The sequence below is a fragment of the Blennius ocellaris genome (assembly GCF_963422515.1).
Source record: "Blennius ocellaris genome assembly, chromosome: 15".
In the NCBI taxonomy this organism is placed as follows: Eukaryota; Metazoa; Chordata; class Actinopteri; order Blenniiformes; family Blenniidae; genus Blennius; species Blennius ocellaris.
The window spans coordinates 2,326,356-2,348,566 of NC_137664.1; the positions used below are offsets into that span (position 1 = coordinate 2,326,356).

General features: G+C 41.2%; 2 protein-coding genes across 3 annotated transcripts in view; one reads left to right on the forward strand and one right to left on the reverse strand.

Moving 5' to 3' along the window:
* polm (polymerase (DNA directed), mu) overlaps positions 1–1,357 on the forward strand; it is a gene marked incomplete at its 3' end in the record, with an annotated part of 3,103 nt that extends 1,746 nt beyond the window's left edge. The window contains exon 3 of the mRNA XM_080509868.1: positions 1,196–1,357. Within this exon, the coding sequence (XP_080365994.1) occupies positions 1,196–1,357 (162 nt within the window). The remainder of the gene's footprint in view (positions 1–1,195) is intronic.
* A 1,311-nt stretch (positions 1,358–2,668) lies between these two features.
* On the reverse strand, positions 2,669–18,717 carry cnnm3 (cyclin and CBS domain divalent metal cation transport mediator 3; the record flags this gene model as incomplete). Of its 2 annotated transcripts, XM_080510643.1 has the most annotated exons (11): positions 2,669–6,513; positions 10,418–10,544; positions 11,503–11,633; positions 11,720–11,816; positions 13,215–13,384; positions 13,582–13,740; positions 13,833–13,976; positions 14,719–14,876; positions 15,913–16,089; positions 16,820–17,154; positions 17,992–18,717. In XM_080510643.1, 11 exons carry the CDS (start codon positions 18,676–18,678, stop codon positions 6,464–6,466), a joined length of 2,235 nt encoding a protein of 744 aa, XP_080366769.1. In that variant the 3' UTR covers positions 2,669–6,463. The 2 variants fall into 2 exon arrangements, with proteins under 2 accessions (XP_080366769.1, XP_080366768.1); XM_080510642.1 differs by lacking the exon at positions 15,913–16,089 and having other exon boundaries at positions 17,992–18,678.
* Positions 18,718–22,211: the final 3,494 nt, after the last annotated feature.

The following is a 22,211-nucleotide window of genomic DNA, read 5'->3' on the forward strand; positions in this document are numbered from 1 at the left end:
AGGAGGAGGAGGAGGTGAAGAGGAGGAGCGGAGGAGGCGTCATGTTTTTGTGGGAGCAGCAGAGAGAAGAGGGACGGCGGCAGGAGCCAGAGGAAGCATGATCCCACTGTGAAGCCGCTGAGCGCTATATTTAGCTTCTGTTGCCATGTGCAGGGAATGTGTATGGCAGACACACACACACACACACACACACACACACACACACACACACACACACACACACTGATCACACACTCGATCATGCGCTTCATGTGGCTGCTGAACGGCGAACAACAGAATCAGGGAATTTAGTTTACTGACGTCTGCATGTACACACACACACACACACACACTCATGATGTGTCCTACACACACAGCCATGTAAGCACATGTAAGCACACACACACAAATACACACAGACACATGCATGTACACACACATTACTGTAGAAACACACACACACATAAACCCAAAGTCGTGTACAATCACACACACACACACACACACACACTCATGTTGGGGAAAAAAAACCACAATGTACACACACATTTATACACACACCTACACTCATGTCTCTCTTACTCACTCTCTCTCTCACTCACACACACTTTCTCATGCACACACACATATTCATGATGTGTCACACACACACAGCCATGTACACACACACACACACACACAAATACACAGACACACACATGTACACACACACTACTGTAGAAACACACACACATAAACCCAAAGTCATGTACAATCACACACACACACACACACACACACACACACACACACACACACACTAATGTAGAAAAAAAACAATAATGTACACACACCTACACTCATGCTGTATGTCTCTCTCTCTCCCTCACACATGCACACACACACACACACACAGTCATGTAGGAATAAAACACAATGATGTACACACACAAATATACATGCACATACACTCTGCTGTATCTCTCTCTCTCTCTCTCTCTCTCTCTCCTTCACACACACACACACACACACACACACACACACACACACACACACACACACACACACACACACACACACACACACACACACACACACACACACAGCTGACTGACTGAACGAAACATCAAAACTGATTTTATTGAATAAAAACCAACATTTTCGGCTTCAATTGCAACTATTCTGTTCGATCTGTTGATAAAAGTCGTTGTTTCAAGCCAATAATCCCACTGATCAGCTGTTGGACCCTCCAGAGGAGCGTCTCTCCTCCTCCTGCAGCCGCAGCATCGAGCCGCCCGCCGCCCCGAGGTGTCGCCATGCAAAGCCCCGCACGCCGCGCCAATCAGCCGCCGCCCTGCCGGCCCCGGCCCGCCTGATTGGCCGAGGCCCCCCGGCCTGAAAATCCTTTATTGTGTGGACAGATTGACATTTAATTTGGGGAGAAATTGAGATTACGGAGGTCATGTGAGGACGACGGACATCTCCGGCTTCAAGGTCGCCACGACGACGACGACGACGCTTCTCCGTGAAGTGTCAGTTTTCCTTCACTGTCGTCAATCCACAGAGATTATAATTATAATCTGAACAAACTGCACATTACTGATTGTTAGAGGAGGAAGATGCTCTATAATCTGATGTCAGAGGAGGAAGATGCTCCATAATCTGATGTTAGAGGAGGAAGATGCTCTATAATATGGATGTTAGAGGAGGAAGATGCTCTCTAATCTGATGTTGGAAGAGGAAGATGCTCTATAATCTGATGTCAGAGGAGGAAGATGTTCGATAATCTGATGTTAAAGGAGGAAGATGCTCTATAATATGGATGTTAGAGGAAGATGCTCTATAATCTGATGTTACAGGAGGAAGATGCTCTATAATCTGGTGTCCGAGATGGAAGATTCTCTATAATCTGATGTTGGAGGAGGAAGATGCTCTATAATCTGGATGTTAGTAGAGGAAGATGCTCTATAATCTGATGTCAGAGGAGGAAGATGCTCCATAATCTGATGTTAGAGGAGGAAGATGCTCTATAATATGGATGTTAGAGGAGGAAGATGCTCTCTAATCTGATGTTGGAAGAGGAAGATGCTCTATAATCTGATGTCAGAGGAGGAAGATGTTCGATAATCTGATGTTAAAGGAGGAAGATGCTCTATAATATGGATGTTAGAGGAAGATGCTCTATAATCTGATGTTACAGGAGGAAGATGCTCTATAATCTGGTGTCAGAGATGGAAGATGCTCTATAATCTGATGTTGGAGGAGGAAGATGCTCTATAATCTGGATGTTAGTAGAGGCAGATGCTCTATAATCTGATGTCAGAGAAGGAAGATGCTCGATAATCTGGATGTTAGAGGAGGAACATGCTCTATAATCTGATGTTAGAGGTGGAAGATGCTCTATAATCTGATGTTACAGGAGGAAGATGCTCTATAATCTGATGTTAGAGGAGGAAGATGCTCGATAATCTGGATGTTAGAGGAGGAAGATGCTCTATAATCTGATGTTGGAGGAGGAAGACGCTCTATAATCTGGATGTTAGAAGAGGAAGATGATTTTTCCTCATTCGATGATAAAAAAACTCATAAAATAAGAGATTAAATGACATCAACTCTCCAGATAATCCAGGATTAGTCACATTTCATATCTGCATTCATATATGAAGAAAAACAAGGAAAACACAGCAATCAGAACAGGATTGAGTTTATTTCCTAAGAAATTATTGAAACTGTTTCAATGCGATGGATTCTTGAGGCTCCAGAATCCTGGCAGCGATCCAGCAGGACAAAGAGAGAAACAAAACCTGGACTGGATGAGGAATGGATCCAACACCTTCTCTCTTGTACCTGAAAAACCAGTTTCCTCCAAAACTATTGACTCGCATTATATATTAACACACATCCTCTTCATCATCATCATCATCATCATCATCATCATTGTCCTCTTCTTCATCATCATCATCATCAGTCTATCAAAATAGCACAAAGTCTTGATTATCTTATTTTACATTCAGTCCGTTGATACCAAAACCACAAAGTGTTTTGGGGCTTCGTTTACAACACAGCAATGGGGCCCGGAGTCACGGGAAACACAACTTTTTGAAAACGACTCTCTCAAGGTGGAACCAAAAAAAAAAAAAAAAAGAACAAAAAAAAATGCTCCGACTCAGTGGAAACGAGGAAAAACAAAACGCTACTTCCTGAAAACGCTCCGTCTGCGAGGAAACAGGAAAAAAAACCACAGCTTTTAAAAACACAAATAAAAAAACAAATTCCGTCTCTGTGGAAATGGGGGGAGGGGGGGGGACTTCTTGAAAATGATACATCTGCAACTTTCTGAATACTGTCCGACGACTGCCTCCGTGGAAACAAGGAAAATGCCACTTTTTGAAAACGCTCCGCCTCCACGGAAACAAGGAATACTCAACTTTTTGAAAACACTCCGCCTCCACGGAAACAAGGAATACGCAACTTTTTTAATACTCTCCGATTGCCATACCCGTGGAAACAAGGGGAAAAAAAGGTAACTTTTTGAAAAGGCTCCGTCTCCGTGGAAACACGCAAAATGCAACTTTTTAAAAACTGACTGCCGTCTCTGTAGAAACAGGGAAAACGTAACTTTTTGAAAACTCTCTGCCTTCGTGGAAACAAGGAAAATGCCACTTTTTGAAAACGATCTGAATCTGTGTCCATAGAAACAGCGGAATAATGCAATGACCCCCCCAGTCTATATTCTCCTGGGACTTGGTACTTTTATTTTGACAGTCACCTTAACAACAATCCCACTTGGTCGTTGTGTGTGTGTGTGTGTGTGTGTGTGTGTGTGTGTGTGTGTGTGTGTGTGTGTGTGTGTGTGTGTGTGTGTGTGTGTGTGTGTGTGTGTGTGTGTGTGTGTGATCATTACAAAAACAACCCACAGTTCCAACTCATAGCCTGACATGCTAATTACATCGTTTTCAGCATTTCCTTGTGTGTAAACGCCATTTTCAAAACGTTGTTGATGTTTTCTGAAACCAAAATGAAAAAAAGAAAAAAAAGAAAAAAAAGAGGATGTGTTTACACGTAAACCGGGCGTGAGATTGGTATTTCAGTTTGGTTTAAATATTTTATTGACATGGTCCAGCAGTTTTAAAGTGAGAGGAATCAAAACAAAAATCTACTCGTATTCTAAAATTAGCTTCAGTTAAATACATTTAAAAAGAAAAAAGAAAAAAAAGAAAAATTACCGGAGATTTTGATTCAGAACATTTCAGTTCAACTGTCGTCTCCTTGGAAACCGTGGATTTTCATTATTGATCATTTTGAGTCCTTTTGAGCATTTTTTGTGAATATTTGGCAAAAAAAGACATAAAATAATCAATAAAAAGTTTCAGGCCACCAGGAAACAACAACACAGCGAAGAACTGAGGGATTTCATTCACTCTTTCACTCTTTCACTCATTCACTCACAGAACAAGGCGAACATGAAGAAGAACACATGGGAGCTTGAATGTGAAGCTTCGAGTTGGGGTCTGTTGGCGCCCCCTGCTGGGCTTCATTATGTTTACTACTTTACTGGAAGGGAAATGACGTCACAATCGAGCTGCACTTAACACTATAAGTTATTTATTCAGTATAAAAAAAGAGAGATAAAATAAAAGATTTATTCAGTTTAATTGTAGTTTTTCTCAGCTTTATTTTATTTTTTTTGCAAATTGTTCCACCCCCGATTTATTTTTCAGTAAAGACATTGGAATGTTTTTAATTTTCAAAATTGTTTGTGTAGGAATTTAGATTTCACTCTTATTTGTCCACTTTGTTTGCGTTTATATCTAGATTTTAATGTGATTTGTCCAAATTGTTTATTTTTTTTAATATATTTTGATTTTAGTCTATTTTATCCAAATTCTGCCCGTTCATGTTTAGAATACAATCTTTTTTAAACATGTTTATATTTATAAATAAGTGTTATCTGAACACATTGTTTACATTTTAATCTCATTTGCCAAACTATGTATGTTTATTTTTAGATCTCAGCCTTAATTGTCCTTTTTATTTACATGTTTATATTCATGCATGTTTATACTCAGATTTTAGTATTTTTGTAGAAATTGTTTACATTTATTTCCGTTTTGATTCTAGTTTTATTTATTCAAACTGCTTACATTTGTTTATATTCATGTTTTAATCTCATTTGTCTATCTTTATATTGTGATGTTTTTATTTATCTAAATTGTTTACATGTATTTAGATTTCAGCCTTATTCATCCACATTGTTTGTATGTTTATAGTCAGAGTTTAGTGTTATTTGTACAAATTGTTTATGTTTTGATTTCAGTCTTACTTATTCAAATCGTATCATTTGTTTAGTTTCATATTTTAATGTAATTTGTCTACATTGTTTACATTTCTTAATGCTCATATATTTCAGTCTTATTTAGCCACATTTACATTTATTTATATTTGTACAAATTGTTTATTTGTTTTGATTTCAGTCTTATTCAAATTTATTTCAGCTTATTTTCATATTTTAATCTAATTTGTCAACGTTGAAATGTAAATATGAACACATGTAAACAGTCTTGTTCGTCCACATAGTTTACATTTATTTATGTTTTGATTTTAGTCTTATTTATCTAAATTCATTACATTTGTTTATATTCATATTTCAGTCTTATTTGTCCACATGGTTTGTATGTTTATAATCAGATGTTGGTCTTATTTATCCAAATTGTTTACACGTGTTTATACTTTAATTCCAGGAACATCGTTTACATTTATTTCAATGTGTTTATATTTTAACTTCATTGTGACATCTTAACAAATTTGTTTACATCATCATACTGAGGATTTTATTTTTTTAATTTAAAATTTTCTTTAAATATTTTCTCTTTAAAAACCTTGAAAACAATCCAAGCCAGTGTGTTTTTAATAGTTTCTACACTAAAAAAAAATTTAATAAAAAAATAAGTGAGGAATGATAAAGTAGCAGATTCAATACAGGAAGGGAATGCACCGCCAAATTAAAATAAAACGGATTTATTCAGTCAACGGTGGCAAGAAACAGCGAAGAGTTTTCTTCACTTGGGGGAAAAAAACCCAAACATTTAATTTTATTTTGAAATTAAACTTGGCCCAGTTTCTGAAGAAGCAGCTTTTGGCGTTTTTTTTCGGGTGAACTCATTGCGAGGGTCAGAGGCTCCGCCCACTTCCCCCCTCCCCCGAGCCACACACCATATAATCATGTGGATATATATATATATATCTATATGTACGTAGACACACAACGAGTAGAAAACAAAACAAGAAGTGGAGTAAAGGAATGGATCGACACGACAGACGAGTATAAAATCAGCCTCCCCTCCAGTTTTGTCCGATAGTTCCTACGTTCCAGCCATAGATGATTTGTCGATAAAAACACACCAACAAAAAAAAAAAAAAAGAAATCCTACATTGTTTTTTTTTTTTTTTTCCTTTCTCATTATTATTATTATTATTAATTTACAGCGGACAGGCAGAAACGTCGCTACCCATGAGCCTCCTCTTCTGTGGAGCTCTCCTGGGCTTGGCTGCCACCTGCGGGACCCGACCAATGAGAGGAGAGCGGAGGTGAGCGGGAGGGAGTGATGTCATCACACAAACAAACAAACAAACAATGAAACACACAAAACAAACAAACACAATGGCGCTCACGAAGGAACCCCGGATACCTTTTTTTTTTCTCTCCGCCCGGCAGCGACGACGGGAAACGTTACGTTGTCGCAAGTGAGGAAAATAAATAAATAAAAAAATAAAAATGTTGCTCTGCTTTTAGTTGCAGTTGTGAGCAATTTTTCTGGAGATACGACGAGCGGAATACGTAACGTTTTTGTGAAACCGGAACATTTTGGGCCTTCGTTCACATGACAGCAGCGCCTGAAACCTTAACTTTTCGAAAAACGGCTCCCAAAATGGAACTTTTTGAAACGGGGGGGGATGCAACTTTTGGAAAAAAGGGTTCTCAAGGTAGAACTTTCTGACAAACGCTCTGACACTCTGTGGAATCAGGGGGAAAAAACGCAACTTTTTCAAAATCCTCTGACTCCTCCCAAATGGGGTGGGGTGGTGGGGGGGACTTTTTGAAAATGCTCTGTCTCCGTGTCAAGCAGCTTCCAAAGTGGAAATTTGACAACATTCCAACTCTTTCTCCATGGAAATGGATGGAAAACGCAACTTTTTGAAAACGGTCTGTCTCAACAAGAGGGAAAGCAACTTTTTGAAATTGCTTCGTCTCAACAGGAGGGAAAGCAACTTTTTGAAAAATGGCTCCCAAGGTGGAACTTTTTGACAATGACCCGTCTTCAGGTCAACGGGGGCAAATGTAAGTTTTTGGAAAATCGCTCTCAAAGTGGAATTGTTTTGACAATGTCGGGGGTGCAACTTTTTGAAAATGCTTCGTCTCAAAATGAGGGAAAGCAACTTTTTGAAAAACGGCTCCCAAGGCGGAACTTTTTGACAACGCTCTGTCTCCAGGTCAACGGGGGCAATTGTTTTGACAATGTCGGGGGTGCAACTTTTTGAAAATGCTCCATCTCAATAGGAGTGAAAGCAAATTTGGGAAGAACGGCTTCCGAGGTGGAACGTTTTGACAACGCATGGGGGAAAAAAATGCAACTTATTGAAAATCTACTGACTCCTTCTAAACGGGGGGGGTACTTTTGGACAACACATTGTCTCCATGGCAATGGGGGAAAACGCTGCGCTGCACAAATTTGATTTAACTGCACTTGGCCGATAAAGTGAACGATTTCTTCACCGTCGTCTGGATCGCGTGCAAACGATACCAAAGTCAACGCAAACTACGGAGGAACGTCGATTTTCACAGCGAACGGTTCTTTACGGGCAAACGTTTGAGGGTTTATTAGGTGAAAACAGCACCCGCTAGTGGTAAGAAGTAACATTTCCATGAGTTCAGCCGGAGAGACGCTAGAAAATAAAGACAAACAGAAATCTTCCAGCCACTTTTTAAAGTAGGTGTAAATAATCGGGGTTCCTTATGAGACGAGTCTTCGGGTACAACATGTAAGAGTTTAGAACCTACAGCAGTTTAGATAATTTTTTTTTTTTTTAAATGAAGTTGTGACTTAAATTATGAAATGACGTATTTCCCAGAAATATATAGATACATGCCACATTGGAGCACTAGATGTCACCATATGACAATGGCAAAAAATCTCCATTAAGCGACTGTGGTGCCCTATAGTCTGGAAAATACGGTAAAAGTGTTTAGATACAACACTAGATTTTTTTTTTTTAAATCTAGTGTTTTAGAGCCAATATTCATGTTGTCGGTTAAATCTTTTCGTGCTGAAATTTGAAAGTTGGTATATTGTTTTGTAATGTTTATGTCTTTGCACCATCTAGTGGTACAACCAAGTATTACAGGTCAAGGCTTGCATAAAAAAAAAACCTGTTTCTTTGCGTTATCTGAATTCTTTAACCGTTTAATGTCCTGATTAGGAGAAAAGGAAAAACATACAGTTACCAGGTTTGTTTTTTTTGTTTAGCTTTTTTGTTGTTGCTCCATTTTTCTTAACAATCCATTCTTTTTTGGTAAGAAACTTAAACCAGGACAGTGAAGGGTTGAAGTGAATTAAAATCTCACATGTTGGACCGTCGGAAGGTGACGAGGAACACAAAAAACAAAAAGAGTCAACTTCTGGGAAGAAAAAGCCAATTGTGAATCACAAAGTTATTAAAAATAAAACAAACTTTTCCTTTATCCAACCACAATCTTTTCTCACAGACGTCCCAGAATCCATCTGTTTTTTTGCCGTTTTCTGTCTTATGAGGGCGATGATTTGTGTCCTCTGAGAGAAATATTGGAGGTTTTACACTTTTGATGCACAAATTAGCTAAATAAACAAATAAGTAAAGTGTTTATGTCTTTTCTGCTTTGGGAAAATAATTTAGCGTTAAATTCAGAACAAAAAATTTTTTTTTTTTGCATCGTTATCCTTAGCTAAAATTATTACCGTATTTCCCAGAATATAACTCACTTTTTACAGTCTAATTTAAGTAGAGGCTTATTTGGCAACGCAAGCGGTACAACCCATGTTGTGCCACTAGATGTCACTATAGGACAACAGAAAAGTCCCCGTTATGACTGTATTTGACTGATACCGAGACGTGACCTGATAGTTTGGGAAATACGGTAAAGCCTTTCGTTAACTTGACACGTTTTCTCGCCGAGGGACAAATAATTTACTGGTGTGGGCGACAAAGAGAATATTTAATGTTATGTTTATGGTGTTCACTTAAAAAGAAAAAATGTTTTTGCTCACATAAAGGGTTAATTATTAAATTAAATTAATAATTTTTTTAAAATAAATTTAATGTAGAAAATATAAAATAAAAGACTAATGTTTAAATTAGTAAACATAACAATAAAAATCAAGTGTCAATACATTGAAATTCTTCTTTATAACTGAATTTATAGTTATTCTAACATTCTGTCAGTTGCAGACTAATTATAAATAGCTATAAATACTTCCCCGTACTTTCCTCATCTGGCTGGTTTCATGGCGTATAAAATGAAGTGAATGTCTCCAGGGTGCAGAGAGTTCATAGTTGCATATATAAATATTTCTATCAAAATTCAGGCTTTTATACAACTATTTACAAACATAATTCAGATTCCACATGAAGACTTAACAACTTAATTGTCGCGCATTTAAGAATAGATTCAACTCACCAATACGAAATACAAAAATACAGTCCCTCTCGGTGTCACTCCTCACGTCGTCCACCAGGAGGCAGCACTACACTAACTTTCAACTCTGCCTGGCAACATAAGCAGGCAGCTTTTTAATTGGTCGATGTCGGGCTGGAGATTTTGTTCAAAATGTCCTTGTGAGAAATGAGTTTTATGAAGAAAAATCTGCAGTCACGCGGATATCTATTTATCTATCTATATATATATATATATCAGGATTTGATAATGATCAGGATTTCCTGTAATATGACAGTAGATTTCTTTCTCTTTTTTTAACTTGCATGTTTTAAGTTCATTTAAAAGCCGCAAACTTCCAATTTTTAACAGTAGAGGACACTGATCACCTGACTCTTTGGTTTGTTCGTTTGTTTGGTTTCATGAGTGATGGCCGGATCCATGTGGTTAGAATGGAGAGGAGACACAGACGGACACAGAACACGAGGAGAGACACGTGACGAGACGGTCTAGAGGAGGGAAAACGGTGCAGAACGTGATTTACCTCATGCAAAAAGAAAAGCCTAACAGTAGTTCTCAATGGTGTCAAAGAATGAAAAGTTTACGGGGAACTCTGGACGGGTCGGAAAAACAAAAAAGAAACAGCAGGAGGGAGAAGAAGAAGAAACAAGAGAGAAGATTAATTCAGTTCAGCAGTTAGAAGAAGAAAAAAAAAAAAAAGACGGGTCGTTAGTGGCGAGGAGCGGCGGGCGGCTCGCGGCGCTACGTTACCTTGCGCGGTGTTCCTGTCGTTCAGCAGCTTGGTCTGACTGTTGGGGAGGATCTTGATCTCCGGGGGGTCGGGACTCTGGCCGACTCGAGACGCCATGAGGGCGTTCAGATACTGCAGACGAGTCACCTGCCACACACACACACACACACACACACACACGGAACACGTTTACTATCCAGCGCTTTGTGGTCGCTCGCTAGGCTAATGCTAACCCCGTTGTGATGGGAAACGAGCTGAGATATTGAAGTATTCATAGCTTTTCTAGACATATAAAGTGGTGGGATGAATAGACAATTGTCACTATGAAACCACTCTCTTAGTTTAAATCAGTATCACTATAAACCGAGAGAAGTATTTTCTTAGTTCTGCTGCTATAGGTTTATAGCGACAGCGGTCTAAAACTACTTCTTAGTTCCATTGCAATAGGTTTATTGTGACAGTGGTCTAAACCTATAGCAACAGAACTAAGAAAGTAGTTTTAGACCACTGTCACTATGAAAGTACTTTCTTAGTTCTGCTGCTATAGGTTTATAGTGACAGTGGCCTAAAAGTACTCTATTAGTTCTTCTGCTACAAGTGTAGACAGTCGTCTATTGGAAACCAGTTTCTTAGTTACGATATGTTCAGACCACTGTCACTATAAACCTTAAGCAGACGAAGGTCACTATAGACCTATAGCAGCAGAACTAAGAAAGTAGTTTTAGACCAAGGTCACTATAAACCTATAGCAACAGAACCAAGAAAGTAGTTTAGACCAATGTCACAATAAATCTATAGCAGCAGAACTAAGAAAGTAGGTTAGACCAATGTCACAATAAATCTATAGCAACAGAACTAATAAAGTAGTTTTAGACCAAGGTAGCTATAAACTTATAACAACAGAACTAAGAAAGTAGTTTTAGAGGAGGGTCACTATAAACCTATAGCAACAGAACTAAGAAAGAAGTTGTATAAAACTGTCTCAGAGGAACCATTACTGCAGTTTTCCACATATTATGGCAAACGAGTCTGCGAGCAAGACTCTTTTCGATTTCCTGCAGCTCTTCGAGGGCTGTAACCACGGCGACAGAGTTGGCACACACACCCGTATGAGCTGCAGGTCGGTCAGCGCTCGGACGGTGTAGTCGGGACAGTAGCTGGACGGGCTGGTGGCGTCCGCCGACTCGAACGGATCCCTGGGGGAGTGGCGCTGGGTCGACACCGGAGACTGGTGCACTGAAACACACACACGGCCCATCAACACCCCCCCCACGCACTGTGGTGGCGACACTTCCCAGTGTGGCTGCAGTTCCTGGTCTCACCTGAAGATGGCAGTGTCAGCGCGGACACGCCGTAGTACGTAAACGCCCCGTTCTCAAACTTCAGCCCCTCTTTGCCGATCTCCACCTCCACGCGACCCTGAGGACACACAGACCACGGCACACTTAAAAAAAAAAAAAAAAAAAACTGTTTTCATGATTTTACTTTCAGGAACAAAACTTCATAATTCCTAGAATTATTCAAAACATTTGCGGCTTCCTCTTTTGCTGAAGTGTCGGAATAATGAGACGTTTACTTGAACATTTGACACATTCCATCACTTTGAGCAATGTTTTTCTAGTCCTGTTGCTATAGGTTTATACTGTTGTCACTTTAAAACTACTTTCTTAGCTCTGCCGCTGTAGGTTTAGACTGTTGTCACTTTAAAACTACTTTCTTAGCTCTGCCGCTGTAGGTTTAGACTGTTGTCACTTTAAAACTACTTTCTTAGCTCTGCCGCTGTAGGTTTAGACTGTTGTCACTTTAAAACTACTTGTTAGCTCTGCTGCTATAGGTTTATACTGTTGTCACTTTAAAATTACTTTCTTAGCTCTGTCGCTATAGGTTTATACTGTTGTCATTTTCATTTTAAGACTACTTTCTTAGCTATGCTGCTATAGGTTTATACTGTTGTCACTTTAAAACTACTTTCTTAGCTCTGCCACTATTTGTTTATACTGTTGTCACTTTGAAACTACTTTCTTAGCTCTGTCGCTATAGGTTTAGACTGTTGTCATTTATAGGTTTAGACTGTTGTCACTTTAAAACCACTTTCTTAGCTCTGCTGCTATAGGTTTAGACTGTTGTCACTTTAAAACTACTTGTTAGCTCTGCTGCTATAGGTTTATACTGTTGTCACTTTAAAATTACTTTCTTAGCTCTGTCGCTATAGGTTTATACTGTTGTCATTTTCATTTTAAGACTACTTTCTTAGCTATGCTGCTATAGGTTTATACTGTTGTCACTTTAAAACTACTTTCTTAGCTCTGCCACTATTTGTTTATACTGTTGTCACTTTGAAACTACTTTCTTAGCTCTGTCGCTATAGGTTTAGACTGTTGTCATTTATAGGTTTAGACTGTTGTCACTTTAAAACCACTTTCTTAGCTCTGCTGCTATAGGTTTAGACTGTTGTCACTTTAAAGTGCTACTATAGGTTTAGACTGTTGTCACTTTAAAACTACTTTCTTAGCTCTGCCGCTACAGGTTTAGACTGTTGTCATATTAAAACTACTTTCTTAGCTCTGCTGCTATAGGTTTAGACTGTTGTCACTTTAAAGTGCTACTATAGGTTTAGACTGTTGTCACTTTAAAACTACTTTCTTAGCTCTGCCGCTATAGGTTTAGACTGTTGTCATATTAAAACTACTTTCTTAGCTCTGCCGCTATAGGTTTAGACTGTTGTCACTTTAAAACTACTTTCTTAGCTCTGCTGCTATAGGTTTAGCCTGTTGTCTCTATGAGACTACGTTGTACTCCAGGTACGGCGTCTGGTACCTGCAGCAGCAGGATGAAGTAGTCCACTGGGTGGTTGCGAGTGTACAGGTAGTGGCCGGCGCTCAGCCGGTTGGTGGGGTCGAAGTGGACCTCCTGGTTGACGCTGGGGTGGCGCAGCAGGTGGAAGAGGACTTTCTCTGACACTCGAGCCGGACTGAAGTGCTCCACCTCTGCACAAATATTTACATTTCACTCGTAAATATTCATAATTATAGTATAAACGGGGTTATTGATGACAGGAATATATATATATATATATTTAGCAAATAAGTCTATACAAGTATACAAGAACAGTAAATATTTTGTATTTATTTCCATAGTTAAGAGGAAAAAGAAAACGCGGTGTATTGAATATCATCAGACAGACCTCTGGAGAGGAATCGGTGGGTGGCCAGCAGGAGCTGCGGCGACGTCCGGATCTTTGGTTCTCCTTCCGGGGGCTTGAAGAGCGAAAACTCCTCGTGGGCGCTGCGAGGCTCCAGCGGGATCTCCAGTGGAGCGAGGGGACGCTTCACCTTCCGGTCCACTGCGGGACGCCACAGGAGGCGGAGTTTAGGAAAAAAAAAAAAAAAAAAAAGAGGGGGCAGGGCCGGAGCCTCGTGAACAGGAGAGACTCACGGTATCCGTCGGACTCGTCCAGGATCTCCGACTTGATGATCTCCTCGATGACGTCCTCCAGGGTGACCAGACCCAGCACCTCGTAGAACGGGTCGCCCTCGCCCTCGTTGTTCACCTTCTGCACGATGGCCATGTGAGAGTTCCCTGGTTTTGAGGTCAAAAGGTCAAGCACGGGATTGGTTTGACTATTTCCAACACAGAAATCTCAGTATAAAGTCCAGTTGAGCACAACAACCGAGGTTTCCACATCTCTTAAAGACAAAACAAACAAGAGAGTCGCAGCGAGGACGTGCTTATGTTCAGAAAATAAAACAAATAATTCCAATTACATTAAAAAATGGAGACAGAAGTCACGATCGCGAAAACATGCAGGTGGAATAAACCTAAAATGAGAGGAAATGCCTCAAATAAAGTTGAAGCTTTGGAAGAAAACTATCAGGTTTAGAAGGAAAATCCTGTGGTAAAGTCCTGTGGTGAAAACGTCAAAGGAAAGAGTCCAGAGTTTGGAAGTGATGTTAAAGGGACGGAAGGAAAAGGTCAAAGCTTAACTTCAAAGGTGAGAATGAAAAGACAAAGACAAAGGCAAGACAAAAGGAAATGAGTCCAAATGTTGGAAGGACTGTTCAGATGTCAGTCAAGTTTTTAAGATGTGCCGTCCGAAGGGTCAGATGGAAACTCCAAATCTAAAGGGCTAAACAACACAACAACAGTGAAACAACTCAAAGAACAGATTAAGGGCCAAAAAAAATGGAATAAAACCTAAACAGCCAAAGGGAACAACGACCAAACAATGGACCATTGGCCAAAAACTTATGACGCAACGACAAAACAACCACACAATGACCAAACAACAGAACAACAGTCTACCAACGGCCAAACAACGCACCTTTCTTGAACTCCTCCAGCATGGCGTCCAGCTTGGTGTCGTTGAAGACGAAGTGCAGCGGGTGGTTGTAGAACTTGGTGATGGTCGTCATCGGGGTGCAGTCCTCCGGGTCCACCAGCGCCAAATCTTTCACGTACAGGATCTCCACGATGTTTGACCTGGGGGGAAAAGGACACCGCGGGTAAAAGCTACGTCTAAAACGAGACGTCAACATTCTTCAAAAAGGCCAAATATCTTTCTTAAGCAGAGGTAAGGCTGACGACTCTGGGGAGTCGGTTTCTGAAAACGGCTCCCAAGGTGAAACTTGCCGTATTAAACAGTTTTTCTGCACATGCTCAGTAGAGACAATCAGAACAATGTTTTCCTCCAGAGTGTTACGACTTCCACTCCATATTCCCCTGAGACTTGGTGCTTTTATTTTGACAGTGACCGCAACAACAATACAACTTGGTCGTCTGTCCACTAGAACGTCCGTGTTCTCCCATTGCTAGGGCTGGGCAAAAAAATCTGTTTAACCAGATTGATCAAATTTGTAGCTAAACAAAGATTTTTATTTTGCAAATTCAAGTTTTTTTTCCCCCATACACAGTCGGCATTTTCCGTGTTCCGTTCTACCATTCCTTGTGGGTTTCCGCACTTCCTGTTGCACTTTTGCTTAAAACTTGGTTAAAGCTTGAATTTGTTGAATGACGGAGCCTCACTTGCTTGTTATTTTGATGTAGTTTATATGCATTTTAGCTCCAAGTTGCACTTTTGATGACATATCTGATGTCTGCAGCCAGTTTGAAGTGCATTGAGGAAAATTGACAAAATGCAAATCTTTCTTTAAAAAAATATTTTAGGCCAAATCATCCAGTCCTACAAATTGTTAATGTTTATATTCAGCCCTTTTACCATTTCTGTCTAAACGCAAAACTTTTCTGAGATTAAAACACAAGAACGAGTCAGTATGTGCATCAAACAGTGTAATACCACTGATGGCCTGTGGGGGGCAGTGCTGTGCAGTACAGCGCGTGTATCATCAATCAGAACAAAGAAGACGGCGGAAATATTGCGGACTGTATACTCCTTCCTCCCACAAGGACTTGCTATATTACACTACAGCAACATGTTTTAACCCCCCCTTTTTTGGGGGGAGTTTCGTTTTTCGACGTTCAAAGGAAAAGGAGCGCGGCGGCGGCGGCGGCGGCCCACCTCTCCTCCTCGTAGATGGGCACCCGGGTGTAGCCGCTCTGCATGATCTCGGACATGGTGGAGAAGTCGAGGACGGCCGAGCTGGGCAGCATGAAGCAGTCCTTCAGGGGCGTCAGGATGTCCTCCACCGTCTTGCTCCGCAGCGCCCCCCGGCTGAACTCCTCCTTCACGAACTCACTGCAGGAGACAAGAGGACACGGACCAGAGGCGTCCAGTCGGCAACAAGGAACAGGGGCCGATCGACGGAGACTTCAAGAGGAACGGCCAAAAATTGTAAAAGTCTTGATGTGGAGTCCAAAGGTCAGAGACAGAGTCCAAAGGTCAGAGACAGAGTCCAAAAGTCAGAGGTAGAGTCCAAAGGCTAGAGACAAAGACCAGAGTCCAAAGGTCAGAGGTAGAGTCCAGAGTCCAAAGGTCAGTGGAAGAGGACAAAACTTGGAAAGAGTCGAAAGGTCAGAGACAGTGTCCAAAGGTTAGAGGTAGAGTCCAAAGGTTAGAGACAGAGTCCAGAGTCCAAAGGTCAGAGACAGAGTCCAGAGTCTAAAGGTCAGAGACAGAGTCCAAAGGTCAGAGGTAGAGTCCAAAGGTTAGAGACAGAGTCCAGAGTCCAAAGGTCAGAGACAGAGTCCATGTCCAAAGGTCAGAGACAGAGTCGAAAAGGTCAGAGGTAGAGTCCAAAGGTCAGAGACAGACGGCAAAGGTCAAAGGTAGACGTCAAAACATCAAGGAGTCGGAATGGAAGAAAGAACGGAATGAGATTTGAAACATTGGAAAATAAAGCAGAGACATCAAGAGTCACGGTCAAAGTTTGTAAAGTCTTGGTGTGAGGTCCAAGGGTCAGACAGAGACGGAGTCCAAAAGTCAGAGGTGGAGTCCAAAGGTCAGAGGTCAAAGGTCATAGTTGTACCTGTACGGGTCGTTGACACTGGTGCGGATCATCTCCATGGTCCTCTCCCGGATGCCACAGGTGCTGATGTCCCTCCTCAGGCCCAGGTCCAGGATGAGTCCCAGGGGGCAGGACAGGGGGCAGGTGAGCACCATGCAGACCTGGGCCAGCCAGGTCAGCGCCGGCGCCAGCTGGAAGCCGTAACCGGAGCACAGGATGTGGGGGGCCAGCTCGGCCAGGAAGAAGATGAGCACGCCGCTGGTGAAGACGGCGGACAGGATGGAGCCCAGCGCCCGGTAGAGCAGGACGCCGAGGACTGAGTGTCCCAGAGCGCAGAGGAAGAGCAGGGAGCAGGCCTGGATGGGGGAGGGGGGGGGGGGGGGGGGATCCAACAGAAATACTTCACTGAAACAAGTCGAAGCCTCCGTCAATCAGAAACCACACCAGAGTCAATCTTTAGCTCTTTCTGGGAAGATCTAGTTAAAAAAAAGTTAAGCTAAGACATTAAAAATGAGGTCAAGCTGCAGAACCGAGCAAAGAATGATCTTGAAAATTGTGACAATAACGTTAAAATGACAAAAACAACAATGTCAGGGTTAATTTAATAGTGTTACAAACTTGTTTTTATTTAATTTATAAATCGATTTAATTTGTCAAAATGGTGACAGTTAGGTTGTACTGTTAAATTCAGGAATTTCCATTTAAGGAAAAACTTGGAAAGTAATAAAGTATTATTATCATCAATAACACGACATTGGCAGATGTAATAACAGACTCAAAAAGGGTGATCTTAAAATCTAATCAACATATTTTTCTGCTCCAACTAATTATCTACGTCACCGAAACTAATAGAGATTTGAGTCAAAAGGTAAGAAATAAAGTTGGCGGGTGAGTTTAATGTTGAAAATACGGAGAAAAAAAAGTTAAAATATGAAAAGTGGAACTGTGATCTGAAGCGTGACGTCATTACAGGTTATTCAACTGTATTTATATAGTAACAAATACCTTTATTAGTCATTTCCATGTCTTTTTATGCGAGAGAAACTCAACCAAAACCAATCAAACTTAAGATTTAGACTTTGTTTTGGTCTAAATTAGGGATTTAAGTTAACCCTCAGTGTCACCCTGTAACGGTAGCCCCCGGACACCCCCCCCCCCCCCCCCCCCCCCGGTGATGCGGCCCCGCAACCCACCATGAAGTTCCCCCTCCTCCGGATGGGCTCCAGGCGCTTGGCGGCTCTCTTCTCCTCCTCGGAGCCGCAGCTGTGGAGGACGTAGAGCTCCACGGGGTCGAGCCACAGCAGGCTGAGGTTGACGGTCCTCAGCACGGCGCACAGCAGCAGCAGCAGCACCACGAGCACCGCCAGCCCCCACGGCGGGATGTGGTCGGCGGGCAGCCCGCCGTCGGCGCTGACCCGCAGCCGGTCCGAGCCCACCGTCGCCCAACGCCCGCCGCCGCTCCGGGCACACAGGTGGTGGAGGGTCCGCCCCACGCCCCCCCGCGCCGCGGCCACCACGTCCACCGTCAGCAGCCCGCCGTGCGCCGCGTCCCTCACGATGCCGCCCGTCACCTGGAAGGCGGACTGCGCGCGCGCCGAGTCCTCCTCGCACGGGTCGGCCGCCGCGGCACCTCCGCCGGCCGCCCCGGCGAACGCCACCGACGGCAGGCTCTCATTCAGGTCCGCCACGAAGAGCAGGAGCTTGAACTTGGCTCCTTCCGGCGCGGAGATGATCCGGTCCTTCATGCACACGGGTCCCGCCGGGTCCTCCAGCCGCAGCCCGAGGACCTGCGGAGCGTCCTGGCCGCAGGCGCCGTCCCTGATCCCGCACAACAACAATACCATCAACAGGAACCGTAGACTTGCCAAGCTGGCCACCATATTGGAATTGGTCAGCCTGGCTCCGCGCGGGTCATGTGACTCCAAGCCCCGCAGCGCGCCCCGCCCACAAGGGGGCGGGGCCTGGGCCGGTCAACACAAACGAGCCCTGCAACTGAGCCGCTCCGGCCGCCATTTTGGGTCTGAGCACAGACGCGCTCCCAATGACACGAAGGCGTCGCGAGCGTCCATTTTGGGGCTGGACTGTGTATGTTTTTCTTTTTTCTTTTTTTTCGCGCCGCCTTTTTCTCTGGAAGCGGCGAATCGGAGGCGAAAGCAACGATTACCGAGGAGGAGCTCAACGCCCATCTTTGTTGGAGAACACAAAAAAACAAGTCATTCATCACTTCAGACCTCCGCTGGAGAAACTGAACGATTCACCGAAAGGCTGTCAAATGAAAACATCCAGTTTATTCCAAGTAATCGGCCTTTATTTTAGTTTCCTTTCAGAAACACAAACCACTTAAAAGAAACTATTCTTATTCTTATTCTTATTGTTTTATACCCAAAGGCAGGAGGTCAAATTGGGGTCGATATGTTTTACACATCTTCACCTTATTAAAATAATTGTACGTTAGACAAGGAAGCTGCTCTACAATCTGGATGTTGTACTGTACAGACACAAGCGTGCTGTTTTCAGCTTCTTCCTCTCGATTGAGAATACAGTTTAATATTCAAAGAGAGACTTAGAAAAGAGTTTACAGTCGGGCCATTGTGTTGAAACTGCACAATCTCTGTAATCTGAGGTCATAAGCTAAGAAAAAAACAAGCGTATGTTTGTTTTATTTCACAGTTAAAAGGCAGGATCTTCTTGCGCACACCCTCAGAATACCTCAGACAAGTGGAAACTGTGAATGAATCACAGCGTGGAAAAAACTCACTCAATCTTTAACCGCCACTCATTGTAATCATCACATTGCAATGTGGGATCAAAAAAAAAATCCTCATTTTAACTCATTCATGTCCATGAAGCTGGAGCTTCTCGTCCTCGTGCAGTTTAAATGAATAAAGGGGCGTTTATAGGCAATTCACCTCTAAAAACATGTGTCTTGATAAAATAAACCATGTTTTTCATTCTACTTTGTCTTTTTTAATCAGAATTTGTGTTAAAAAATGTAACACACACATTTTTTTTTAAATCAAGATTTCTTTTTGCAAAAATACAAATGCTGGGAAAAATGTAGCCCCCTGACCGTGTTGATTTAAACATTTAAAAAAAATCTTATTTCTTTGTCATTTTAATATTACACTCCCAAGAAAACGATTGGAAAAACTTGTTTAATAAAATCTCCCATAGTTTTAATGTTCATTTATATCTTTTTGATCAAATGTTCTTGTGAAATAAATAATAAGGAAAAGCCCTCTGTGAAATATGCTTTTTTTAAACTTATCTAATAACAGTTGTGTAAAGTAAATAATAACTTAAACCTTCCTTTCTGTCTTTGTTTATCCAGATTTCTTATAGAATAATAAATTATTGGCAAAAGGCAGCCCCCAGCTCCTCACATGTGCTATTTTTCAAGCTCTCTGGCGCCCCCCAGAGGACCCGCCACTTAATAATATATCAATAAGAAATTTAGCTGTAAAAATGTTTGAATACAGTAAATAATAATTTTTAAATTCATGTACGCCATTGCTCATTAAGCGTTCTTTAAAAAAAAAAATATATATATATATAGGGAAAAGGCACCCCCCCCCCATATGCTTTTCTTAAGCTCTCTAGCGCCACCAAGATGACTTTAAACTTATCTAGTAACATTTCAAATACATTTTGTTGTTTTAAAAACACGTGTTTCAATAAAGTAAACATTGACATTAACATTTTTTTAAAATCACGACTTTGGTCTCAAAACTGAAAAGTCGGGAAAAGGCAGCCACCTGATCCCTAACATTTGCCTTTGTGGAGTGGTTGTGGCGCCCCCCAGAGGACAACCGAGGGATTAAAAACCGGAGCTTATCAGGCGGAGGAATTTCATTAGTTTTACTCGGCGGGAGAGACGAGGTGAGTAATAAAATAAAACAAAAAAACCTGCAGGAGGGAGAGAAAAGATTTGAAAGAAAGAACCAGGAGGTCGTAGTAAAAGTCTCACTGAGGTCCACTCTGTGCAATTTTTTATTGCTACGCCTTGTTTCCAACGGGAATCGAACACCGTTTCCCAGTTCAGCACAGTGTTTGAGGCTCCAGGGAGCCTCCAGGAGCTGCGTCTCACAGCTGGAAGCCCGTTTTTCAAACTAACTACAAACACAGTGATTACAAGAAATAACAACTTTACTAAGTTTGTTTGCTTGTTGGTTTGTTTTGTTGTTGATGTCTTTCCAACCAAACCAGCAGAGCTTAACGCTTCACCAGAGCTCCGGGCCAGCAGGCAGGTCGGAGCGCCACGCTCACAAATCTCTATACAACTTGGGAATTCCCCAGAAAGTTACAAATATTCCAGGACTGAAGTCGAAATGTCCAAAACAAAGAGGAAATTTGATTTTATTTGAACTAATTTTCTTTTTTTGTTTTTGAGGAGAAAAATCAGAAAAATGTTAATGATATATTGATATAAAAACATATTTTGAGTTTGAATATATACTGAAAATAACCGCAATGTTAAGAATTAAACTACACTTTAGTGTGAAATGTTAAGTACACAATTACATTTTGGAATTAAAAACACAAAAAAAGAATCAGTGAAAGTGGGAATTTGACATTTTTAAAAAGAAAAGAATTTTAAGAATACTGAAAAAAAAATTGGTGAAAATGGTTCACATTAAATTGCAAAGTTCAAATATCGTTCAAATATCCCAGTTTGATTTTTTTTTCCGTCAAAGTTATTTCATCTCCATTTTTGACATTTCGACTTCAAAACAAAACAAACTTCCTCATCGTATTCTTTATGACTAGAGCTCCGACGCGTGGTCGGAATACTTCCATTAACACTTTTTATCCCAAAGATGAAAAAACAAAAACAAAAAACAAAAAACAGTGTGGACTGTTATTGGTTGTAACGATACAAAAAAGTTATGAATGAAATCCATTTATGTTCGTGAATTTATCCCTGAAATTTTTTGCTGAGCACAGCGGCAAGGTTTTGCGAGCTCGCAGTTTTAACTTTTGTAATTTCCGCAAATGTTTCATTACAAATCCACGTTTTGCAAATTTTAGCAGCGACAAACTTGTGACATCGCAGCCGTTTCATCCAATATGAACATTTTTATTTAAAACCCCGGTGGTCACTTGTTGTACTGCACCGCAAAATGGCCCAGAATCTTTATGAATAAACACTTCTAAAGTAAATCTATTGAATAATGTATTTTATGCAGGAAAAATAAACATAATCTGTTAAAACATGCGTAGTTTAAAAGAGCAACCACCCTAGTGGTCACTTGAGGTAATGCAACACAAAATTCTGACTTTGAGAATCTCCATTATTACTATTATTATTAATGCAACATGCATTAAATATACTTTTAAATAAAGCAATTCAGTAAAATCAACAGTTTTTAACAGAGTGTCCTCCTAGAGGACACCTGTTGTTTTAAAACGCAAA